The sequence below is a fragment of the Callospermophilus lateralis genome, chromosome 6 (assembly GCF_048772815.1).
Source record: "Callospermophilus lateralis isolate mCalLat2 chromosome 6, mCalLat2.hap1, whole genome shotgun sequence".
In the NCBI taxonomy this organism is placed as follows: Eukaryota; Metazoa; Chordata; class Mammalia; order Rodentia; family Sciuridae; genus Callospermophilus; species Callospermophilus lateralis.
Window position 1 is genome coordinate 2080238 of NC_135310.1, and position 23727 is coordinate 2103964.

Sequence of the window (23727 nt, forward strand, 5' to 3'; positions counted from 1 at the left end):
AGTACCAGTGGCTCTTCCCCAAGGTTGCCCAGGCCCTGAGTGCAGCCCTCTCCCAGTGCGACGGCTGCTCAGGACACAGCCATCGCCCCTCCCTGTGCTTTCAAGTGCCATCCTCTGCAGGTCAGAGTCAGATGAGGGCTAGGGGACTTCAGAGGTACATGTCAGGAACACTGAGGCTGATGGGCTTCTGTGAGCGCTCTCCTGGGCAGAGCTGGCCACTCACAGCACTTCCCTGAAATTCAGAGCTCTCCCCAGCTTCTTGGCAGGAAGCCTGCTGAGTTAAGCAGAGATCTCTACCACTGGCCTCCTGGGAGCAGCCGGCTACCAGTGGTGGCAAACAGTGGCACCTAGCCGTGAAGTTGGACCAGTCTTGGAAACTGGGGTGGGTCCTCATTCCCCCCAGTGTTGAAGATAGACCCCCAAGAATCACAGGGGCGAGCATGGAAAGCCAGTTTTATTTAAGAAACAGACAAACCAGAGATAGAGAGCAGGAGAGAAGTGAGGGCCCAGCTGGCTGCCCCTGAGAGGAGTCTGACTTGCCCCTTTGTGGGTCCCAGATTTCCTGTCCACCCTCCTCCTCTTTCTGTCTGCCTGTGTGCCCAAGACAGGGGAAGAAGAGCCAGGGGGAATCATCAGCCACTCCTTGTGCTGGGAGGTGCGGCTGGATCTCCAGGGGGTCAGCAGCTGTTGGGGTGGGGGAGTGGATCCCCAGGTTAGTGGTTAGCAACCCATTTCCTTTCTTTGGGATGAGCTACCTGTCCTTTGATCTGTTATCCAACATTCAAGGCCTCGGAAGTCCTTTCTGTTCCATCCCAGGTACTGGAACTCCCCTGGATGCCAGTTTCCAGGAGTGGGATGATTGTGGGTACCTTGGGTCATCTGTGTCAATCTCTTCGGTCTTGTGTAGGGTAGCCCTGGTGCAGGTTCCCAGCTCCTGGGCACACTCTGCCCATAATGCTGGAGTGGCATGGAAGCCAAGACAGCTTCTAGGTGCCCAGGTCTGCCATTCCCTTCCCTGTTCAAGCACATGTCTGTGGGGCTGCTGCTGCAGATGAGGGCCGTTGTCAGGGTCTGGGAAGACACGAGGAAGCCAGTGGGTGACCATGTCTAAACCTGCCTCGGGGATCTGGGGTGCTGGAGGCTTCTGTGGTAAGGAGCCTCCCAGAAGGTAAAGACGCTGTGCACTCTTAAAATCCCCCCAAACCGAAAACACAGCCTCTTCAACAAATGGTGCTGGGAACAGTGGAAATCCATCTGCAACAAAACGAAATTAAACCCCTATCTCTCAGCATGCACAGAACTCAACTCAAAATGGATCAGGGACCTAGGAAAAAAACCAGAGACTCTTCGTCTATTAGAAGAAAAAGTAGTAATCATGTGGCATTAGGCCCCAACTTCCTTAATACGACTCCTTTGGCACAAGAATTAAAAATCAAGAGGCAATAAATGGGATGGACTCAAACTAAAAAGTTTCTTCTCAGCAAAAGAAACAATCTGTGAGGTGAATACAGAGCCTACATCTTGGGAGAAAAATCTTTACCCCTCACACATCAGATAGACCACTAAACTCTAGGGTATATAAAGAACTCAAAAAGCTAAACATCAAAAAAACAAATAACCCAATCAATAAATGGGCCAAGGACCTGAACAGACACTTCTTAGAAGATGATGTATAATCAAGCAATAAACATATGAAAAAATGTTTAACATCTCTAGCAATTAGAGAAATGCAAATCAAAACCACTCTAAGATACCATCTCCAGTCAGAATGGCAGCTATTATGAAGACAAACAACAATAAGTGTTGGCAAGGATGTGGGGAAAAGGCACACTCATACACTGCTGGTGGGACTGCAAATTGGTGCAGCCAATATGGACAGCAGTATGGAGGAGATTCCTTGGAAAACTGGAATTGGAACCACCATTTGACCCAGCTATCCCTCTCCTAGTTCTATACCCAAAGGACTTAAAAACAGCACACTACAGGGACACAGCCACATCAATGTTTATAGCAGCACAATTCACAATAGCTAAACTGTGGAACCAACCTAGATGCCCTTCAGTAGATGAATGGATAAAAAGTGACGTATATACACAATGGAATGTTACTCAGCAATAAAAGAGAATAAAATCATGGCATTTGCAGGTAAATGGATGGAGTTAGAGAAGATAATGCTAAATGGAGTTAGCCAATCCCCAAAAAACCAAACGCCGAATGCTTTCTCTGATATAAGGAGGCTGATGAATAGTGAGGTAGGAGAGGGAGCATGAGAGGAATAGACAAACTATAGATAGGGCAGAGGGTGGGAGGGGAAGGGCCGGAGCATAGAGTTAGAAATGATGGTGGAATGAGATGGACATTATTATCCAAAGTACATGTATAAAGACATGAATTGGTGTGAATATACGTTGTATACAACCTGAGATATGAAAAATTGTGCTCTATATGTGCAGTAAGAATTGCAATGCACTCTGCTGTTACATATGAATAAAAAATAATCTTAAAAGTCTCTCCAAACCTCCATGAAGCAGGGCCTGGGGTGGGGTGGTGAAGAGGCTCATGTGACCAAAGTAGTGATGTCGGAAGTGAGTTCCCAGCTAGGGGACAGGACAGGGAGGGGGAAGCTTGCAAAGACCGAAACAGGAGGCCAAGGGGATTCTGCATGGCGTAAAACGCGTCAGGAGTCCCAGGTCCTCCGTGGGGAGCTGGGAAGCAGCTGCTGAAGATGCTCCCAGGGCTGGTGGCCCATCCAGAAGATGGTCGGGGTCAACCTGAGCAGCCAGGCCAGAGAGCAGCAGTAGCAGAAGACAAGGTCAGAAGTCGTCCAGTACCAAGGACAAGTGCCCTGTGCATAAGATACACAGGCCAGAGTCGAAGCCACTGAGGTGGCTTGCAAAACTGAAAAGAAGGTCAAAGTTCATTAACTGATTACAAGGCTGAGGTGGAAAGTCCATGTGATGCTGAGTATTGTTACTTTTTCCAGAACTAGGGCCTGAACCAAAGGTGCCTTACCACTGAGCCACATCCCAGCTCTTTTTAATGTTTTTCTCTTTGAGACAAGTTCTCACTAATGGCTGAGGGCCTCGCTAAGTTGCTGAGTCTGGCTTGGACCTGGTGATCCTCCTGCCTCCGCTTCCCGAGCCGCTGGGATTGCAGGTGTGCCACGGCGCCCAGCTGCTGCGGGGACTTTCTGAATTTCTGCAGCCTCCCTTTTCAAGGGAAGTCGAGGTGCAGAGAGGACATGGCCACCTGAGAACGCCCACCAGGGGGAACGGTTGAGCCTTTCCAGGGTCAGGCCCTGTGCACCATGCTGCTCTCAGTTCTGCACGAGCAGCGTCACCCACATGTGCTCCACATACTTATTATCTCATCAGACTTTCATTGTCCTCAGACTAAGCTTCCAGCACCTCATCCCCTTGACCGAGGGTCATAGTTTTCAGATGGTGGCTTCCCTCAACAGTTGCCACCACATGTCCCTGACCAACGCTGGAAGGCTCACTTCATAGATCCACACTAGGTAGAGGTGACCAGGGTCACAGAGCTTTGGGAACAGTCCGCAAGCATCTAGCTTTACTAACAAATGAGTAGCAAAGGGATTTTTCCAGCTTCGGCTCCGAGGTTTGGAGCAGACTTGCCCTATCCAATTCAGTAACTGCTGTTTGAATTTTAATTAACTAAATAAAATGCAGCTCTGAGTTCCGTGTCACAGCTCCACCTGCTGCAGGTCAGGAACTCAGCTGTTGCATGTGGCCAGTGACTGCTGACCCGACCAGCACTGCTCAAGAAGGGACATGTCCAACCCCTTGGCTGAAGCTGTGTCCTGTGTGTAACAGGTCTTAGATTTCTTAGATAGTTAGAAGAGTGCTGTGTGGGTGCCATGAAATGGGCCCACTGGGTGCTCTGCATGTTGTAAAGAGTCCTACTCATGGAATCTTCTTAAATGGCCTCAACAGTGTAAGATCATCGGGTCTTTGCAATGCCAAGGCTGGGCCTGGGGTGTCCTCATATTAGCTCCTTTTCAGAAGTTGAACTCAGTGCCTTGGGGTTGACATTTATGCTTTGCTTTTTAGGACAGAAGAACCTTCCACATTCAGCACTGTTGACAACTTCTTTCCAGGTAGAAGGTAGGTAACATGCACATGTAGAATAGGAAGTGTATCACTTTGCCATAAGATCACACCTATCCAAAGTAAAGTGAAAGTGCCATCGTGTACCGGCTGAGAAGAGCCACCCGCACTGCCTCAGAGGAAGGGGTCGAGGTGAGATGCAGGAAGGTAAATGAGTAACACACCCTGGTGCTCCGGGGCCCAGTGTGACCAAGTTCATTAACTAGTAGCAGCCTTGACGGCTAGCACACTGTGACTCAGAGGGAGGACGGCACCCTGGCTCAGGTGGCTTCCCTGTGCCGACTTGCTTCTTGCAGGGAGCTCCACCTCTATGTGCCCACTGCCAGTGGACCCTGAGCCGGCACCATGGAGAGAAGCCTGAGGAACGTCCTCGTGGTCTCCTTTGGATTCCTCCTCCTCTTCACAGCCTATGGAGGTCTGCAGAACCTGCAGGTAGGTGTGGGACTTGGAACATGACCTTGACCTCTAAGCTTGTCCTGCCTCCAGAGCCACAGGCAACAGATAGTGCAAGGCCATTTCTTTTGTCAATGCACCCTAGACTCTCTTCGCCCCGTGCCTCTGAATTCTCCAGAACAGACTGTGTTTTAATACAAACCTGACAGCGTCAGTCCTACTTACATTTCCACGGGCTGTACACTGTGTGACCCTTGGACAAGCAGAGCCAGTGTCTCGAGAGAGTGCTTTAGAGGACGATTTGCCTTTGGTGGTCAGAAGGAGACACAAGAAAAATCCTGAATTCCATGGCTCCCTGCCCCTGGCTTTGTGCTCTGTGCAGAAATAACAATCTATCAAACCTTGCTAGACCTCATCGATCCCATGCTGCCTTTAAGCAAAAGTGTGAACCTGGGCAGAACAGTCTTCCTTCTGAACTACTGATGGACTGCTTCCTCCTGAGTCCGAGTCGTACAAACCCCATGGTTTCCAGAAGGCTCTGGTGCTGGTGCCATGGACCTGGGCTGAGTCGACATGACTTCAAGTCTGATCTTTCACTGGCAGTTAGACCTTCAGAGAGTTCCATGGACTGGCAGGAGGCAGGCCATCGCTGTCCCTGAGAGCAGTTTGCTCAGTGTTGCACCTTGTGGCCAGGGCTGTCACACAATGACACCGTTTTGGAACTTCTGGTGATGACCACAGTCTCCCATGGTTTGTCAACCAGGTCAAGAAGTGGCCTCCTACTGCATGCCCAGTATTGAACCAGAGTTCAGTACTGCTCCAGCGCTGCAGGAGGATCGGGAGAAGGGCCCTCTGCTTCCACGCAGAGGGAGGCCTTCCAGCAGCTTCTCTTGGTCCTCCTCCCAGGTGCTGAGGCCGGCGGGTGTCCCCACCTCCACACTTACAGGGAGCAGGGTGCCCGTCCCTGCTGTTGACAGGCTGCTGGCCTTACGCCACTTACCTGCAGTGTCCTTAGCACAAGAGGGCCTGTTACTAGGTTGGGGACCTGAGGTGGCCTTGAGCCCACAGGTCCTCGCACCCACACCACTCTCCTGCCTATTCCTCCCCCTCCTTGACAGGCCGGTCTTGTTTCCACAGAGCAGCCTCTACAGCGAGGATGGCATGGGGGTGGCGACGCTTGGCACGCTCTACGGCGCTGTCCTCCTGTCCTCCATGTTCCTTCCACCCATTCTCATCAAGAGATGTGGCTGCAAGTGGACCATTGTTGGCTCCATGTGCTGCTACGTGGCCTTCTCCCTGGGCAACTTCTACGCCAGCTGGTACCCGCCCTCCCGCCCCCCCACCTCCTGGTTTGCAGGACTCTGGTGGCACCTGACTGCGCTCCTCTGTGCTGGTCCCTTCAGTTTCTGCGGGAGGCTGACTGGCAGCCCCCTCCCCACTTTCCCACCAGGACTTCCCTGCCTTCCCGAAGGCTCCCTCTCTTCCTCCTGACCTCCAGTGCTGACCTCTTCCTGGGATCTGTCCACGGCCCTCAGCTTCCCTTGCACCCCACGGGCTCCATGGCCCCAGTAATGGCAGGAAGAACCTAATTCAGTTGAGGAGGGTGAGTCTGGGAGGCGTGGCCAGGATCAAGGGCAGGGATGCAAGGGCCACCCATTGCCCTTTCTGCAGGTTCACCTTGATCCCCACCTCCATCTTGCTGGGGCTGGGAGCGGCCCCCCTGTGGTCTGCTCAGTGCACCTACCTCACGGTCCTGGTCCTGGGGAACACGCATGCACAGGAAGTGGGCGAGCTCGGCGAGGACGTGGTGAACCAGTACTTCGGCATCTTCTTCCTCATCTTCCAGTCCTCTGGGGTGTGGGGCAACTTGATCTCCTCTCTGGTGTTTGGGCAGACTCCCACTCAAGGTAAGGGAAGAACAGGGTGTCCCTGGTGACCTCCAAGAGGGCGGACAGCACGTAGGCACTTGCCCTTGTTCCCAGAGGAGGCCCTCAGCTGGCCCCAGCTGCAGAGTCACATGCGGACCCTGCTCCTCCAAGGACAGTCAGGGTCTGAAGATCCATCTCCACACGTTGCCCCCTCCCAGGGAGCAAGGGTCCATGGAGTCATGGCTTCCTTGGGGGCAAAGAACAGGTTTGCCTGACTATTTCCTATGGAATTAATCCATGGGCAGCTTTTTAAAGTTCTGTGGCCAGTCCTTCCTGTAACAAGAGGTGCACTCATGGCGGAGCCCTGCGTCACCTGCCTTAAGTGTCCCTTGCCCAGCTGTGATGTGGAATGTGACTTGCACACCACCGTGTGGAGGATCTCAGTCTGGCCAGAGGAGTTGGGCAGGAGCCGGCCCTGGGGGAAAGGCTCTGGCCTCTTGCTGCTGTCGGGTTGATCCTGTCCTGCAGCCTGGCCCAGCTCCTGCTCTCCCAGGTAGAGCCCAGCTTTGGGAAGCTGTAGCCAAACCTCCTGCTCTTTCCAGAGCACCATCATCACTGGCTACTGGCATCCCCACAGGGAAACCACAGGGGCTTGGTTCTTGCTGTCCCCCAGCAGGGAGGGCTACGTCTGGGCCCTGGCGAGTGCAGCAGCAGGCTCACTGGACATTCAGGCCTGGGAGCTGAGGGCAGGAACCCAGGGCACACATCCTCAGGGCCAGCGGGGTTTCCGCACCCACTGCCTGGTGCCCTCAGCTCTCACGGCCTTCCGTCCCTGTGCTGCACGTCTCGCCAGACAGTGCTGTGAGGTCACTGTCACGAGGCTGTGCCATGCAGACCCTGGACACCGACTGTGGTGCGTTAGGAGAGGGCACGAAGTAGCCAGGCCCACGCTGCGTGTGCTCTTCCCTGTCTCGGCAGAAAGCGGATTTGACCCTCTCCCTCCCTGATGAGGGGTCTTGAGATCAGGGTGTGCCTAAGGGTGAACGTGCCCTGGTCCTTGTCAAACAGCTGGGTCCTTCCACGTCCTGCCTCAGAGGCTCCACCACCCTGCGCCCTGTTCCCATTCCGACGCCCAGGACTCTCTATCACCAGGACTCTCATAGGCTGTTTGCTCCTTGCCGCAGTCCGGCTGCAGCAGAATAAGAGGGGGGTGACGAATGACTTGTGTACGTTGATGCAGCAGGAATAGGAGCCGTTTATTGTAGGACAGGAGCGGTATTTATACATTCCACACAGCTTATCTTAATTAGCATAAACTAGATACAGCAGTCAACCAATAAGGAATCTCCACACTTAATGGCTCGCTTTTGTTACTTTACAAACCACTCCCTCTGGCATTTGGCCAGGCGCCATCCAGACTTGTTTACAGACTTTAACATTTCTCTGGCAAAATAACAGGTGCCAATCTGACTTGTTTACAGACCTTAACACTCCTGACCCCACAGAGGCCACCCCAGAGGAGCACCCCGAGTCTTGTGGGGCCAACGACTGCCTGATGGCCACAGCACCCACCAACAGCACCCACCACCCCTCCCAGGAGCTGATCTACACACTGCTGGGCATCTACACCGGTACGTGTCCTGAGCCCAAGAGAGTCCCACGAAGGCCAAGCCCAGCCGCTTCCTGGGTTGAAGAGCACCTTCCCAGCTCCTAAGTGGTCCGTCTCCGTTCAGCACCCCTGCCCTGTGTGGTCTGGAGGTCTTCAGGGGCTTCTCTTTGGAAAGCAGGCCTGTGGGCCAGCGCTACCCTGCAGGGTGCCCGTGACATTTAAATCTCTTCTCATCCCCAGAGCCCCATGCACTGGCCATCAGCCACATTCCAACCAATTAAATCCCACAGTCTGTTTCTAAGGCTCCCTAGCCACACTTGGCCAGCTCACTGGCCACAGCCAGCTCACTAGGCAAGCAGCTACCACAGACCCCATCCAGGGGACCAAGGCATTGAGGACCAACTCCATCCAGGTGACCCTGAAAGGCCAGGAAGGGTGGATGGAGGTGCGACTGGGGGGACACTGTGGGCTGTCTGAGACAGGTGGTCAGACTGGTCAAGGCTACTGTGAAAGACCCAAGGATAAGGGCAGATCTGTTTCCTGGGCAGATTTTCATATCCACCTGATGTGGGGATGCAGGAAAGCTGGGTGGTGACCAGCCAGCAGGGAGCCACAACCCAGAGGAGCAGCGAGGGGCACAGGCAGCATCTGGACAGTGAGGACAAGACCAGTGGGTGTGTGTGCAGACACAGGGAGAAGTGGCTGAGGCCAACCAGCCTGCAGGCATTTGGCTTGATGGGGCAGGTGACCCTTCAGAGTGTACAGGGGACCAGATACAGGAGAGGGTCTGGGGGCATCTAGGGGCCAAGTTTGAGATCTCAGGAGGAGATGAGTTTTTAGGGAGGAAGAAGCAGGAAGGACTTCAGGGAGGACGGTCCATAGCCTGGGCGACTCAGTGCTCACAGGCTGGCCAGGGCATGGGAGCCCTGCAGAAGACGGAAGAGCAAACGGGGAGTCAGAGCACACAAGAGAGCAGAAGCAGCAGGGAGTGGGTGTGAGAGGGTCAGAGGGACCGAGAGCCTGGAGGTTCAGGAGCATGGCTGGACAGCAGAGACTGGTGACCCTCCAAGGTGTCTGAGGCCCGATGAGTGGCTGGGAAGGAGAGTGGAGGGTGTGGAGGGAGTCGGTGAGGAGCGGGCTGTGGCCTGTGCTTTCCCGTGGGTTCCCAGGTTCTGTGGGTCTGGTGCTGGGGACAGGGGTAGAGGTCAGCCAGGCCTGAGCTTTCCGCTTTCCCTGCATTTCCTTCCCTGTCCCCCACGGGAGCAGGTAGGCCCAGCTCACGGCAGTGTCCAGGCTGAGCTGAGATCACGTCCCTCCTCTGCACTCTCTAGTTGGACAACCAAGAGCAGAGACCATGGCTCCAGGACTCCAGACCTGGGGTGACCACCCTGAGAGATGGATCTGGGAGTGGACATTAGGCTCCTGGCATCCCCTGGTCTCAAGAAACTGCTCGTTCTGTCTTCACCCGGGGAAGGCCAGAGACGTGGGTCAGTCAACGCTAACGCAGTATTCTCGGCAGCAGGTGGTAGCAGGATGTGGCCACAGGCCGAGTGCTGACCCAGATCTAGAGGAGTGGCACAGACCACAGGAGACCCCCTCGGCACGTCCGTGGCTCGCGGGCCCTCCTTCCCTCCTGCCCTGCACGGGTGGCACCCTCAGGCCACCTTCAAGTCCTCCTTTGCCTTAGCCCCAGGTGCTGCTCATTAGATAGATACTTGGCACCTGCAGAGCACGGTGACTTAGTGACCTCAGGCTCCCTGAGCATTGTACTCATGAAGTAGTTTCTGGCAGCCAGTTTCTTTAGGGCGAGAGCGTTACCTGCACAACATCCCCCACCGCCTTGAGGGAACTGGGTCACATGGTGTCTGCACACACCTGGCTCCTAGCAAAGGTGTGTGGCTTCTGCATGCTGACCTGCCTCTCCCAAGCTCCCGTCTCCGCAGAGGAGAGGAAACCATGATTTCCCCCTGATTCACACGCAGCCAGACTCCAGGCTTCCTCTGGAGGGGCCTGTTCAGCTGGGGATGCCAGGGAGCTCCTGTGCCCCACACCCAGCTGTCGGTTGGGCGAGTGGTGAAGGCCCTGACGTGGCTGGTGAGGGCTGGTCAGCTGCAGAGCTCGGTGAGCCTCCCCAGTGCCCCTTGGTCATGAAAGGGGAGGGGTGGCGAGGTCAGAGAGACGGAGACGAATCCTTCACACCAACTTCAAGGAGGGCAGGTCTGAGATACTCGCCCTGGGAAGGAGTCCTTGCAAAGTGTTCTGAGGGCCAGCGGTGCCAGGAGGAAGGGAAAGACCAGACTCCCTCCGTCTAGCCTGTGCCACCCACACGGGGTCATCCCTGTTGCCAGAAAGCCGAGAACCGGCTGGGAGTGAAAGGGACTCTGTGGAGAGACACCACCTGCAGCAGCTTGGCCCCACCCAGAGCAGGGCTGAGGCACAGGAGGGCGGGCCAGGGGCAGGCGGGGAGGAGGGGACTCACTGGCTCCTGAGGCCTGGCACCTGGGGGTCCAGGATGCTCCCTCGGAGCGGATCCCATCACTGTTAGAAACAGCAGTTTACACAGCAGCCCGCTGACGTGGTTCAGATAAAAGGCTGTGCAGCCCCTCAGCACTGTCCCTCCGCCCCAGTCTGCTTCTCTCCAGTCCTTCAGGGCACATAGGGACTAAATCCCCATGTCCCCCTTGCTGAGCACGGGTGGCGCATGGTCAGCACCTGGCTCAGCACTTGCTTTGTCTCTTCTTTACTGATCTTGGTGGCCTCTTCCACCTGGGTAATAGAGTTCTGTCCTTATCCCCTGCAGCGAACGTGACCCACTGTGATGGCATCCACTCCATTTAACCAGTTCCCACCAAAGTATTTTAGGCAAAAGATTCAAAATAAACACGAGAGTAGCACATGGTACCCTGATGGGACTTGTTTTCCTAAAAAGTCTGCTGTCGGTAGACATTGCTGCAGGAATTCAGACAGACGGTGGCCTGGGTTCTCTCCAGCTGTTGTGTCTCCTGTGCCCGTGAAGACAGTGCGGGTCCATGGCAGGTTCCCCGTGGAAGCCTGGAGGCCCCACGTTGACCACGAGCAACATGTGTGTCTGTGTGGCTAGGCACGTGGGGTCCCAGGCTTGGCTGAGGTCTGGTGTGTCTGACGGCACCTGCGTCTGGACTGGGAGAACCTGTGGGAAGGGAAGAAGCGGCTGGGTGAGTCCTGTCCACACTGAAGCTCCCTGCCCCTCTGCCCCTTTCAGCAATTGGCGTCCTGGCCATCCTGCTGACAGCCGTGTTTCTGGAAGCCACAGAGGACAGTGAATCCCAGAACGAGGCCGAGACGAAGCCATCACGCCTTGGGTCCACCTTACTGTCAACCTTCAAGCTCTTCAGGGACAAGCGCCTGTGCCTCCTGACCCTGCTGCCGATGTACAGTGGACTGCAGCAGGGGTTCCTCTCTGGAGAGTACACCAGGGTAGGCCCTGCAGCAGCTCATGCAGTCACCGCCCGACTGGTGCCCCTGCCCCGTCTGCACCTGAAGGGACACAGGGTCCCAGGGCCACCTACCCAGGTCCAGGGTGGGAACAGCCCACAGAGGTCCTGGCCCTGGCAGGGCTGAGTGTGTGACTCAGCCCCAAGTACCTTCAGACCCACAGGCCCTCTCAGGTCCTGGGTGGGAGTTGACATCCCTGTCCCCACCACACTCTGGGCATTATGTAACCTTGAGAGGGCCACAATCAAGGCTGGACTGGCTAGTCTGGGTCACCTAGGCCTGCCCTCCAGGGCTTGGTCCTCCTGCCTCATTCCCACCACCCCGCCTCCCTGGCCGAGCTGCCTACCAGCACCATTGGGGCAGCTGCCCATTCAGACTGAATTTCAGATCAAGGACAAGCATCCTTGAGGGACGATTGTGCCCCAGAACTGTCTGGTGTGGTGAATTGCGTGTGTCAGTGCTATACGGAGGGCAGTCTCCGGTGTGGAGGGAGGGTCTCGAAGGTTCCAAAGAGGCAAACAGGACACCCAAAGTCCACTTGGCCTTTGGACACCCCAAAGCCATCAGGGCTGTCCGTGCCCCAGCCCAGGTGAGCAGTCTCCATGTGGGCTGCCGTCAGCCCAGCCCTTCTCCTGGGTGTCTGCCTTGGTCCTGCCCAGGATGGCAGTGTGTGCTGAGGGTGCCCAGGGACTTCCTGTGACTGGCAGGGCAGCATCTCAGCTCCTGGCCTCTCCTGCTAGACCCCAATTTTCAAACCATCTTCTTCTGTCTTTAGGGCCAGTAGGAAGTGATGGGGTTGGTGGACGATTGTCCCTCCCAGTGCCGTGGGTCGATGCCTAGACGGTGACACCGGGCACAGAACGGGGAGGACTCCACGTAGAAGTCTGTCCACTCGCTCTCTTTTCAGCTGTGACCCTGGGGGGGATGTCCCTACGGTCACGAGTGTCGTCCCCTGTGCTGGGCCTGCAGACAGGAGTGTGCCTGCTGTCCCAGGGCCAGTGGTTCTCAGCAGCACAGGGAGTTGGGGCTGGAGCCACAGAGGAGCGTGGGCCCTGCTGACGGCCCCCTGTGCTTCCTGCAGTCCTTCGTCACCTGCGTCCTGGGCATCCAGTTTGTGGGCTACGTGATGATCTGCTTCTCTGCGTCCACTGCGCTCTGCTCTCTGTTGTTTGGGAGGCTCTCCCACTACACGGGCAGGAGAGCCATCTACGTGCTGGGTAGGTGGCCCCCTCCCAGTTCGGCAGTGGAAGGGGGGGACTGCTCAGACAGGGGGTGGGGACTGATGGCACAGGTGCCACCCAGTAGCTCGGAGGCCCAGGAGCTCCGTAGAAACATTTGACCAGGGCCCTAGGCTCACCCTCATGAGAAGCCCCTCTGCAGTCACTGAGTCTAAGTCCCCTCAGCTTAGGAGCCACCTGAGGTCCAGAGAAGACAGCCTATAACCCCCCAGGCTGAGGCAGCTGCAGTCCACGGGACAGGTTCTCTGAGGCAGGTTTGGAGCCCAGAGGTCCACCCGGATCAGGTGGCACAATGCCCCAGCTTGCTCAAGAGACCTGCGGTCCCCTCACACTGTGGTGACGGCTAAGCAGGGGGCAGAGGAGGAAATGTGGCTCCTCTGCTGGGGTCTAAGCACTGCGTGTCCTGGCCCCTCCCTCTGTCCCAGGTGCAGCCACCCACCTCTCCTGCATCTTGGCCCTCCTGCTGTGGCGTCCACGCTCCTCCCAGATGGCAGTGTTCTTCCTGCTCCCCGGCCTCTGGGGCATGGGGGACATTGTCTGGCAGACGCAGAACAATGGTGAGTGAGCAGAGCCCAGCCCCTTGGCCCCCTTGCTCAGTCACTGGGCAGATGGCAGGGGAGTGGACAGCCGCTGGTGTGGCCGCCAGACCCCAGCCAGCCCAAGGCTCCATCAGAGGCCAGGTGCTTGCGTGGGGGAAGGGAGAGGGAGCCCAGACTGTGAGGGCTTCTCACCGAGCTCTGGGTCTGCAGTATGTCTCTGAGTGTCTGTTCAGCTCCAGCTGTGCAGGGTGAGCCACCTGCATGGCCTGGTGGTCCCTGGGTGACCAGAAGCTGAGCAGAGCGGGAGGAGGAGAGAGGCCTGCGGGGTTCAGAGAGTGGGCCACATACAGGCACCAGATCACAGGATGGGTGACCTTGACGCCAGGCCATGGGAAATGGTGAGGCAGACACTGGTGGTCCCCCCCCCACCCGGGCACAGATGTGGGACAGGACCAGAATGCCAAGGAGAGGTGACAGGGTCCAGGTGCAGCCCCACAGAGCTGTCCCCAGGGACCCCTGATGTACTTGGGGGACTGGTGACTGGGAGGAATTAAAACACCCATGATGATGGCAGGAGTCACAGGCCTCAGTCCTCATCCAGTTCGGTGGCAGGACTGGGGTCGGGGGAAGCAGCGTGGAGGGTGGAAATTTAACTCGGCCCCCACCCCCATGGTTATGGAGAGAGCCCTGACCCAGACAGTGGAGCCCTGACCCAGACAGTGGAGCCCTGACCCAGACAGTGGTGTGCTGACCCAGACAGTGGGGCCCTGACCCAGACAGTGGAGCCCTGACCCAGACAGTGGAGCCCTGACCTAGGCAGTGGTGTCCTGACCCAGACAGTGGTGTCCTGACCCAGACAGTGGAGCCCTGACCCAGACAGTGGAGCCCTGACCCAGACAGTGGTGTCCTGACCCAGACAGTGGAGCCCTGACCCAGACAGTGGGGCCCTGATCCAGACAGTGGTGTGCTGACCCAGACAGTGGTGTCCTGACCCAGACAGTGGAGCCCTGACCCAGACAGTGGAGCCCTGACCTAGGCAGTGGTGTCCTGACCCAGACAGTGGTGTCCTGACCCAGACAGTGGAGCCCTGACCCAGACAGTGGTGTCCTGACCCAGACAGTGGAGCCCTGACCCAGACAGTGGGGCCCTGACCCAGACAGTGGTGTCCTGACCCAGACAGTGGTGTCCTGACCCAGACAGTGGTGTGCTGACCCAGACAGTGGTGTCCTGACCCAGACAGTGGTGTGCTGACCCAGACAGTGGAGCCCTGACCCAGACAGTGGAGCCCTGACCCAGACAGTGGTGTCCTGACCCAGACAGTGGAGCCCTGACCCAGACAGTGGAGCCCTGACCCAGACAGTGGTGTGCTGACCCAGACAGTGGTGTCCTGACCCAGACAGTGGAGCCCTGACCCAGACAGTGGTGTCCTGACCCAGACAGTGGTGTGCTGACCCAGACAGTGGTGTGCTGACCCAGACAGTGGTGTGCTGACCCAGACAGTGGTGTCCTGACCCAGACAGTGGAGCCCTGACCCAGACAGTGGAGCCCTGACCTAGGCAGTGGTGTCCTGACCCAGACAGTGGTGTCCTGACCCAGACAGTGGAGCCCTGACCCAGACAGTGGTGTCCTGACCCAGACAGTGGAGCCCTGACCCAGACAGTGGGGCCCTGATCCAGACAGTGGTGTGCTGACCCAGACAGTGGTGTGCTGACCCAGACAGTGGTGTCCTGACCCAGACAGTGGAGCCCTGACCCAGACAGTGGAGCCCTGACCTAGGCAGTGGTGTCCTGACCCAGACAGTGGTGTCCTGACCCAGACAGTGGAGCCCTGACCCAGACAGTGGTGTCCTGACCCAGACAGTGGAGCCCTGACCCAGACAGTGGGGCCCTGACCCAGACAGTGGTGTCCTGACCCAGACAGTGGTGTCCTGACCCAGACAGTGGTGTGCTGACCCAGACAGTGGTGTCCTGACCCAGACAGTGGTGTGCTGACCCAGACAGTGGAGCCCTGACCCAGACAGTGGAGCCCTGACCCAGACAGTGGTGTCCTGACCCAGACAGTGGAGCCCTGACCCAGACAGTGGAGCCCTGACCCAGACAGTGGTGTGCTGACCCAGACAGTGGTGTCCTGACCCAGACAGTGGAGCCCTGACCCAGACAGTGGAGCCCTGACCTAGGCAGTGGTGTCCTGACCCAGACAGTGGAGCCCTGACCCAGACAGTGGAGCCCTGACCCAGACAGTGGTGTGCTGACCCAGACAGTGGTGTCCTGACCCAGACAGTGGAGCCCTGACCCAGACAGTGGAGCCCTGACCCAGACAGTGGAGCCCTGACCCAGACAGTGGTGTCCTGACCCAGACAGTGGTGTCCTGACCCAGACAGTGGAGCCCTGACCCAGACAGTGGAGCCCTGACCCAGACAGTGGTGTCCTGACCCAGACAGTGGAGCCCTGACCCAGACAGTGGAGCCCTGACCCAGACAGTGGTGTGCTGACCCAGACAGTGGTGTGCTGACCCAGGCAGTGGTGTCCTGACCCAGACAGTGGTGTGCTGACCCAGACAGTAGTGTGCTGACCCAGACAGTGGAGCCCTGACCCAGACAGTGGTGTCCTGACCCAGACAGTGGAGCCCTGACCCAGACAGTGGAGCCCTGACCCAGACAGTGGTGTGCTGACCCAGGCAGTGGTGTCCTGACCCAGACAGTGGTGTGCTGACCCAGACAGTGGTGCGCTGACCCAGACAGTGGTGTGCTGACCCAGACAGTGGTGTCCTGACCCAGACAGTGGAGCCCTGACCCAGACAGTGGAGCCCTGACCCAGACAGTGGAGCCCTGACCCAGACAGTGGTGTCCTGACCCAGACAGTGGTGTCCTGACCCAGGCAGTAGTGCTGGCGAGGCTCCCGGGGAAGTGGCAGCTGAGGTCAGGGGTGTGGGCCTCTGTGCAGTTGGATGACTCTGCTTCCTGCAGAGAGAGTGAGCAGATTTGCAGGGAGGGCACTCGGGAGAGCAGGAAGCAGATGTTCTTGGGCGATGGGGGTGGGAGCAGGGGTGTATGTCTGGCTGGTGGCTGAAAAGGGCAGGGAGCCCTCTGGCCTGCATTTCCACCTCAGGGAAGGAGGGTGCCCCAAGCAGACAGCACTGTGTCTGGCAGATCTTGCAGTGACGGGATCACAGGGCCCCTTGGAGGGACATGGCTCAGAAAAGCCCTGTCAAGGGAAGACCTTGAGACGGCACTGCTCCACCCTTACCCAGGAGACACTGGGGGATTAGAAATTCAATAAAGAAAATCTGCAAACCAGCTACACCCCAGTGTGCCAGGTAGGGGACGGCTTTCCCCTGACACTTGGTATAAAAGTACACAGTCCCCTCAGATCCTGGACTGGACCCCAGGACAGGTCCTTTCCCATGACCCGAATGTTCTTCCTGTTCACGGAGCAGCTTCAATGCCAGCCCTGGGCTTCGGAGCTGGTCTCCTGACCCTCCCTACGACCTCAGTGGAGGCAGTGACTTTGGTGAAACCTGCACCACAGAGACAAATGTGATTTACTGAGTGACATAATCATGTCACATCTAAATTTTTAAATTTTTACTTTGAGACAGGGTCTCAGTAGGTTGCTCACAGCCTCTCTAAGTGGCCGAGGCTGCTGTGAACCTACAATCCCCCTGTTTCAGCCTCCTGAGCCACTGGGATTACAGGCATGTGCCGCCACACCTGGCAGGAGCATCCTCTAAAATACTTCTGCACTCCAAGTCAAGAAGGAACTGGCTAAACAGCTCCACAGCTTCCATACTGTCACTCTCTAGATGTTTAACAGGATTGTAGTGAGAATGTTTGCATTTTTTCCTCCCTGAGGCACACAAACAATTGTGTTAATTCCTTTCTTTATATTGACATAGAACATACTCTCAGGCAAAAAAAAAAAAAGTCAAAATTGGGCAAAGTTACTAAGAGCCCAGGCATAACAAATGCTGACGTCCAGTGAATGACTAGAACAAGGGACCCTTGGATAAGGGGTAGTTTCAGGTGGAATGACTTCTGTATTTTGTAGTAGGGTACATTGTTTTCTTTTCCAAACACGTAACTCCTAGGGGAGAACAGTTATTCTCATGTACTTGGTGATGTCTCCCGGAGTGTGTTTGCAGGTAGCCGTCATGGCCAGGAGAGGCATTTTAACTCTGGGTCTCTGCTGCTGGCTCCCCTGAGCTCCCCTGAGCTCCCCAGACCTTGCCCTGCTCTAGAAGGCACAGCACCCCATCCAAGGTGGTGCATAGCTATATTCCCAGCATCTCAGGAGGCTGAGGCAGGAGGATCACCAGCTCAAGGCAGCCTCAGCATCTCAGCAACACCCTGTCACAGGGCTTGGGAAGACCCAACTTCTCCATGCGGGTGGGGACTCCCCTCTGCGTGGGAATATCAGGAGAGGGGGAGGAGCAGGGGGAGGGGGAGGGCTGGCAGAGAGACTAGAATGTGTCTAGGCAGGAGGGGGAGGGAGGTGTCGGGGCTGTCAGGATGGCCTCGTGCATACTGGGAAGGCTCTGTGGCAGCTCAGGGGCTAAGGGTGGTCTTTGTGAAGAGGGTGGGAGAAGCAGCAGGCTGGGCGGAGCTGGACAGTGACCTGGAGACACTGGGGCAGGTCCTCATGTCATCTTATAAGCTGGCCTCCCAGAGGCACCTGCTCCTCTGTCCTGTCCAGAGATGGGATTCTAGCAGACCTCATGTAGGTGTGTCCAAAATCACACCCAGAGGGACAGGAAGCTGAGTGGCTGACTTTCATCTGCAAGCTTTTATCAGACTGCGTGAGTTTGCAGCAGCTGCCAGTCCCACCGTAGCCAGGGGACTTGACAGCACTCACGTTTGTGGGGGCCTGAGTTGGACAGCCAGTGTGGTCAGGGCTGCTGCCCGCTGAGGCCCGTCTCTGAGCTTGCAGATGGCCTCCCTCCCCATGTCCTCAAAGTGATACTTCTGGGAGTCTGTGGCCTGATTTCCTCTGCTGGAAGGACACTGCCCATATCTGATTAGGGCCACCTAGGTGGTCTCATTGAACTTAGTAATCTCTGCCAAGACCCTGTCTCCAAATAGGAGCACACTCTGAGCTACTTGGGTTAGGACTTCAAAATAAGGATCCTGGGAGAGGTTAAGTGGTCCCAGCCCTGGGAAGACAACGTAGTCTCCATCCACCTAGTCAGGCCCTTCTGATCTATACCAGCCCCGTGGGGCCCTTAATCAGCACCGGTCCTGTGAGGCCACTTTAATGAGGCTTTCCTGGATTCGTATTGATCAATCTACCCCCATCCTACCAGGACACCGTGACCTATCCCCATCCAGGGAGCCACGTTACCCCATCCCGATCCTCGGCAGCCTTTCTCATCAGCACCATCCTGTGAGGACCTCCTATCCACACGAGCTCCTTCACCAGGCCAGGGGCCTTCCACCCCGGATCTGTTGGTGGAATTCTTCTGCTCTAAGTCCTCAGGATAACCCCCAAACATGTCTACTTCTGTGTGACCATTAAGAATGAGATCATGCCAGGCGGGGTGGCGCACCTCTGTGATCCCAGTGGCTTGAGAGGCTGAGGCAGGAGGATCGCAAGTTCAAAGCCAGCCTCAGCAGAAGTGAGGTGTTTAGCAACTCAGTGAGACCCTGTCTCTAAATAAGATCAAAATAGGGCTGGGAAGTGGCTCAGGGGTTGAGTGTCCGAGAGTTCAATCCCTGGTTACCTCCCTCCAAAAAAATAAAATAAAACTTTCATAGAATAAATAAAAAAAACACTTAAGATGTTAAGAAAAAGAGTGACTAAAAGGGAAAAATCCTCCAAGGATTGGAATGAAAATCCCAGATGTAGGAGTCGCCTTACTGCTGCCCTCTGAAAACTCAGCGCTTCGGTCCTGGCTTGGCCAGCTCCTCAGCAGCTTCCCAGAAGGTCCCTGAGTGAAGCAGCCAGGCTGGGCCTGGCCTCGCTGGCTCCTGGCTGGGGAGGGTGCTGTCCCTGGCCAGGCCTGGCTGTGCAGCCCCCTCTGTCGGCTGGGGTTCCTGGTCTGTAGGGAGGGCTGGTCGGAAAGTCCAGTTCTGAGGGGACTGGGCAGCGGCAGAGCGCTCTGTCGCCGACGTCCTCCTGGCGCTGGGTCGGCGCAGGTTTTCACGCCGCCTCCCCTTGCAGCTCTCTTTGGCACCCTGTTCCAGAGGAACAAGGAAGCGGCTTTCGCCAGTTATCGCATTTGGGAGGCCCTGGGCTTCGTCGCCGCCTTCGGCTACAGCTCCTTTCTCTGTGTCAGTGTCAAGCTCTACATCCTGCTGGGCGTCCTGGCAGTGGCCATGGTCTCCTACGGGACTGTTGAGTACCTGGAATCCAGGAGCCCGGTCAAGACCCTCATGGCCACACAGACCAGCCAAGCAGTGGAGGAAGAGACGGGGACAGCGATGTGACAGCAGTGGGCCATGGTGAGGGACTTCCACCACCCGAGTTCCAAAGGGGTGCGGCGAGCCAGCTGAACGCAGGGAGGCAGCCTCCTGAGCCCACAGAGGGTCTCCACATTCACATGGCAGATTCAGCACTTGCTTCCTGTCCGATGCTTATCTCCCAGAGGCTCGCACACCGTCAGGAACTGGGCCGCCCTGAACAGGGCCATGCACACACCTGGACCTCCTGGGTAAAGAGGTGCTGGACTGCATTGCACCTGCAGTGCAAGGGGTTTTGACCTCCGCCTGGATAGAAAGGTGCAGCTCTGGGGGTGGGCGTCACCCGATGGGGTTGAATCACACCCCCTGTGGGTTGTCAGCCTATCCTTTGCCCTTTTGTGGATAGAATGTTCCATGGGTTAGCCCCCCCATTAATAAAACCCGGGTTTGAGGCAGGCTCCCCCTCTGTCTTGCCTGTCTTGCCTCCTTGGTGGGAGCTGGGTCAGAGAGGCCATCGCTGAACCCAAAGAAAGAGATTTCTCTGTCATTGCGTCGTGCCAGCCCAGTTCACCTGCAGGACCCTGAATGTTTAGTCGTGTGTTGTGACAATCGGGGAAGTGACTGGGCGTGCTGCAGACCAGCGGAATCATCCAGAATGCCTCCAACTGGGCAGGGACAGAGGACCTTGCCATGCCTGAGCTGGGCACACAGGTGTCTGTCACTCCTTCCTGGGTGCACTGTCCCTTACGTGTCTCCTCCTTGCCGCGGGCAATGCTGTCCACACTCTCTCCACACTGTCCTTCTTGGTCCCAGTGGTCCTGTGTCCTTTCACCTTTGCCCAGGCCCCACCCCCTGCCCCCTTGAATTTGTGCCCGGGCTCCAGGTGCCCTCTGTGCAGACGGCTCACCACGCCATCACACACGGTTGGCAGGAGCGTCTCCGGTGGAACTCGGCGTCCCAGCGTGTAGTGTGCCCTCCAGCAGCTGCCACGCCATGGCAAGTGGAGAGAAGGCCATCCCAAGAGCCCTGATGCGTTCCAGCCACGGGCTCCCTGCATCCATGGTCCCCTCCCCAGTGCTCCCTGAGCCCCGTGACAGACGGTGGCCTCTGTCTGCAGATGAAACAAGGGCAGATGCTGGGGTGGACCTTCCTTCTCCAGCCAGCACTGGCCAAGAGGGCACAGGCAAATAAATACATCCTGCACTGCCACACGGGGCGTTCATGGCCCCTGGAGTGTCACTTTGCCCCAAGCTGAGCTTGGCACCCCCCCTGCAGAATTCCCCGAGTCCCTCGTGTCCGGGAGGCAGAGCTCTTCCTGCTGTCTCCAGGCTCAGCCTGGCTGTGCCACCTGCCGTGAGCTGTGGTTCCCTATCCTCCGGCCCGTGGGGTGGCCTCGGGCTCCCTGCTCCCTGCAGGGCCCCTCTGCTCACTTCCTGCCCGCCTGCCCTCTCACTGGTCTTACACCTACCATTTTCCCTGCAACCTGGGCTACTAAACAAGAGGATCCTGCTACAGCCCAAGCCCACGGAGGGCTCTCCTGTCCACCGCTCACCGTCTGGACTCCTGCCCAGGAAGCACCAGGTCTGAGTGATCAGATGCCCCCTTAGGCCAAACCCGGCCAAACCTCATCCTCAGAATTTCTCTTAGACGTTTCTTCCTTCCCTCCCAGCACCTCTGCTCTCCCTTTTCAGCCATCCCTTGCAGGCCCCCCCACGAACCCTCATTTGTAAGGTCCCTGACTGACCGTGGCTCCTACACGTGGAGCTTGGTCGGGAGGAGCCGAATCTGGCAGCCTGACTTGTCAATCCTCGCCTAAGGGACGCTCGGGGAGCCCACAGACACGTCTGATGCTCTGGGCGGCCTGTCGTCAGCTGAGTGAGCCTCATGGGTGGACGGACATGGCCTGGAGGATGAAGCCGAGAGGGGTCAGTCCTGCTGCTGGAGGCCACCCCCTACTCTCCCTGAGCCTAGGATGGTGCTGGACAGTGCTCCCTCCCACACACTTCACTCAATGACCCAGAGTGGATATTGGAAAATCAGGAGGAGATATGCAGAGAAGCCCAGTCTCCAACAGCAACTTAAAATTATAAATAACATAGCTAACATATATAAATTATATATTAATTATAATTAATATATAATTATATAATATATATAATTAATATATAATATAATTATATAATATATATAATTATATAATATATATAATTAATATATAATTATATATTAATTATTTATTTACAATTATAAATAACATAGCTAACATATATAAAATTAACATCATAGCTCCTCTTGCCTTAGCCTCCCACATTGCTGGGATTACAGGCAAGCACCACCATGCCCAGAGAGGTAAGCAGCTTTTCTTTGCCATGTGTACCCCACCATGAAGTGCAGCCTCAGCACAGGTACAAAAGCAATTGAGCCAATCTTTACTCTGTATAAAGTTATTACCTCAGGTATTTAAATAACGACTGAGAACTAACATTACTGGCAATCAAAGTATGCGCTAACAGGATGAATGGCAGGAATAAAACAAAAATAAACAGACTTAGAGGTCATTTCTAGGTTTCTTTCCTGGAAAGTCCAAAGGTATAGAAACAAACTATGAAGGGAGAGAAGAAGAAAAACCAAAAAGTGAAAAATGATAATACTGTCATTTTGAACTATTTGAATGCTTCAATTTTGCATATATTGTAATCTACGGTAAGAGCATTTGTATCTTCTTTTTTAAAAATATTCTTTATATGCTTCAATGGTTTTCTTAGTGATAGGTAACTATGAGGCACACAATATTTGGTGAATAAATGAGCAATGTCAATTTTTCACTGACTTATCATTTTATTAATATCTCTTTTATTTAAAAATGTCTATAAATCTTGACACTTATAATATAACCTAACTCAATTAGCAAAAGTTGAGAAGACTAACAATATCAAATATTGGAGAGGAGAAGGATCAACTGCAATGCATACATGACAGAAAGAGTAAATCAAAATGACCACTTTGGAAAAGAGTATGGTCAACTGCAATGATAAGTTTTTGATGTGCATTATGTGGTATATGTTTTATATCTTAAATATATGTTACACCTAGTCTTATGTAGCAATTATTATTTTTAGTGATTATAAAGCAAAAATGTTCAAAAAAATTTGTAGGCTGATTCTTAAGTGTGTTACAGCATGGGATTCAGATTTTTGCTTTTTATCCTATTATACAGCCTACAAATAACTTTTTAAGGGGAAAAAACACTGAGTTATACATAGACAAAATTTGTAGGTCCTACCCTAGAGAAATGGTAATGTTAATAACAACTAATAGCATCATATGACAGTGGGACATTCAAGATTATAACGATTTTGCTGGATTCATTTCTTGTTTTTACTTCATTAACTTTTTTTCCTCATCAAAGTACTCTGAACAATGACTTAGTTTGTCCAGCATATGGGAAGAATTAGACAAAAAATCTTTTATTTCACATTGTCATGCCCCAAACAATCTTTTTGTTTAGCCAGAATACTGGCTTTGTCCTCAAATTTACCAGGACAAGCAGAGGGGGTGGTTTGTGACAAATATCAATTCAAGTGTTTTTGTTTAGTTTTTCTATGTAATTTTGCAGCATTTTTCTTTCTCTTTTTTTAGCAATTTCATTACAAAGAACTTTTCTAGAACTTTATGTGGTCTGCTTGTGACACAAAACATTTGCTCTTTGACTCAGTGTGATCAGCCGAAACTATTGACCTAGATATTGAGCCAATTATTTCTCATCTCCTTTTAAGAGGTTTTGTCACTAAGCTATAAGGTCCATCTAATTCACCTTCCTGGAGTGTCCTAGCCCATGAGCCATTATACCTGCCAAGCTTTCTTTGTATATCCATCTGTCTCCCTTAGGAAATCACTCAATGATAACATTTCACTATCATATCACATGAAAAGCAAAGCTGTTTTTAACAATGTAACACTTTTAGTGGCAATGATCGTCACATCCATGAACTTTAAATATCCATTTTTCTCTTATAAATGTAAGTTTTGTGTCCTCACATTCTTTGGGTGATATCTGAAGATTTTTATGTTCCTAAAATCAGTGA

At 54.8% G+C, this 23727-nt stretch overlaps 1 protein-coding gene across 1 annotated transcript; it reads left to right on the forward strand.

Moving 5' to 3' along the window:
- Positions 1-4472: 4472 nt before the first annotated feature.
- On the forward strand, positions 4473-19669 carry LOC143401752 (protein unc-93 homolog A-like). Its single transcript, XM_077109618.1, has 8 exons — positions 4473-4559; positions 5658-5839; positions 6192-6427; positions 7894-8019; positions 11239-11453; positions 12553-12688; positions 13135-13266; positions 19404-19669. Exons 1-8 carry the CDS (start codon positions 4473-4475, stop codon positions 19667-19669), a joined length of 1380 nt encoding a protein of 459 aa, XP_076965733.1.
- The last annotated feature ends 4058 nt before the right edge of the window (positions 19670-23727 follow it).

Coding starts and splice junctions, on each gene's coding strand:
- LOC143401752 (XM_077109618.1), top strand. CDS start 4,473: ATGGAGAGAAGCCTGAGGAACGTCCTCGTGGTCTCCTTTGGATTCCTC. Junction 5,840..6,191: donor GGCAACTTCTACGCCAGCTG/GTACCCGCCCTC, acceptor CCCTTTCTGCAG/GTTCACCTTGATCCCCACCT. Junction 6,428..7,893: donor TGGGCAGACTCCCACTCAAG/GTAAGGGAAGAA, acceptor CTGACCCCACAG/AGGCCACCCCAGAGGAGCAC.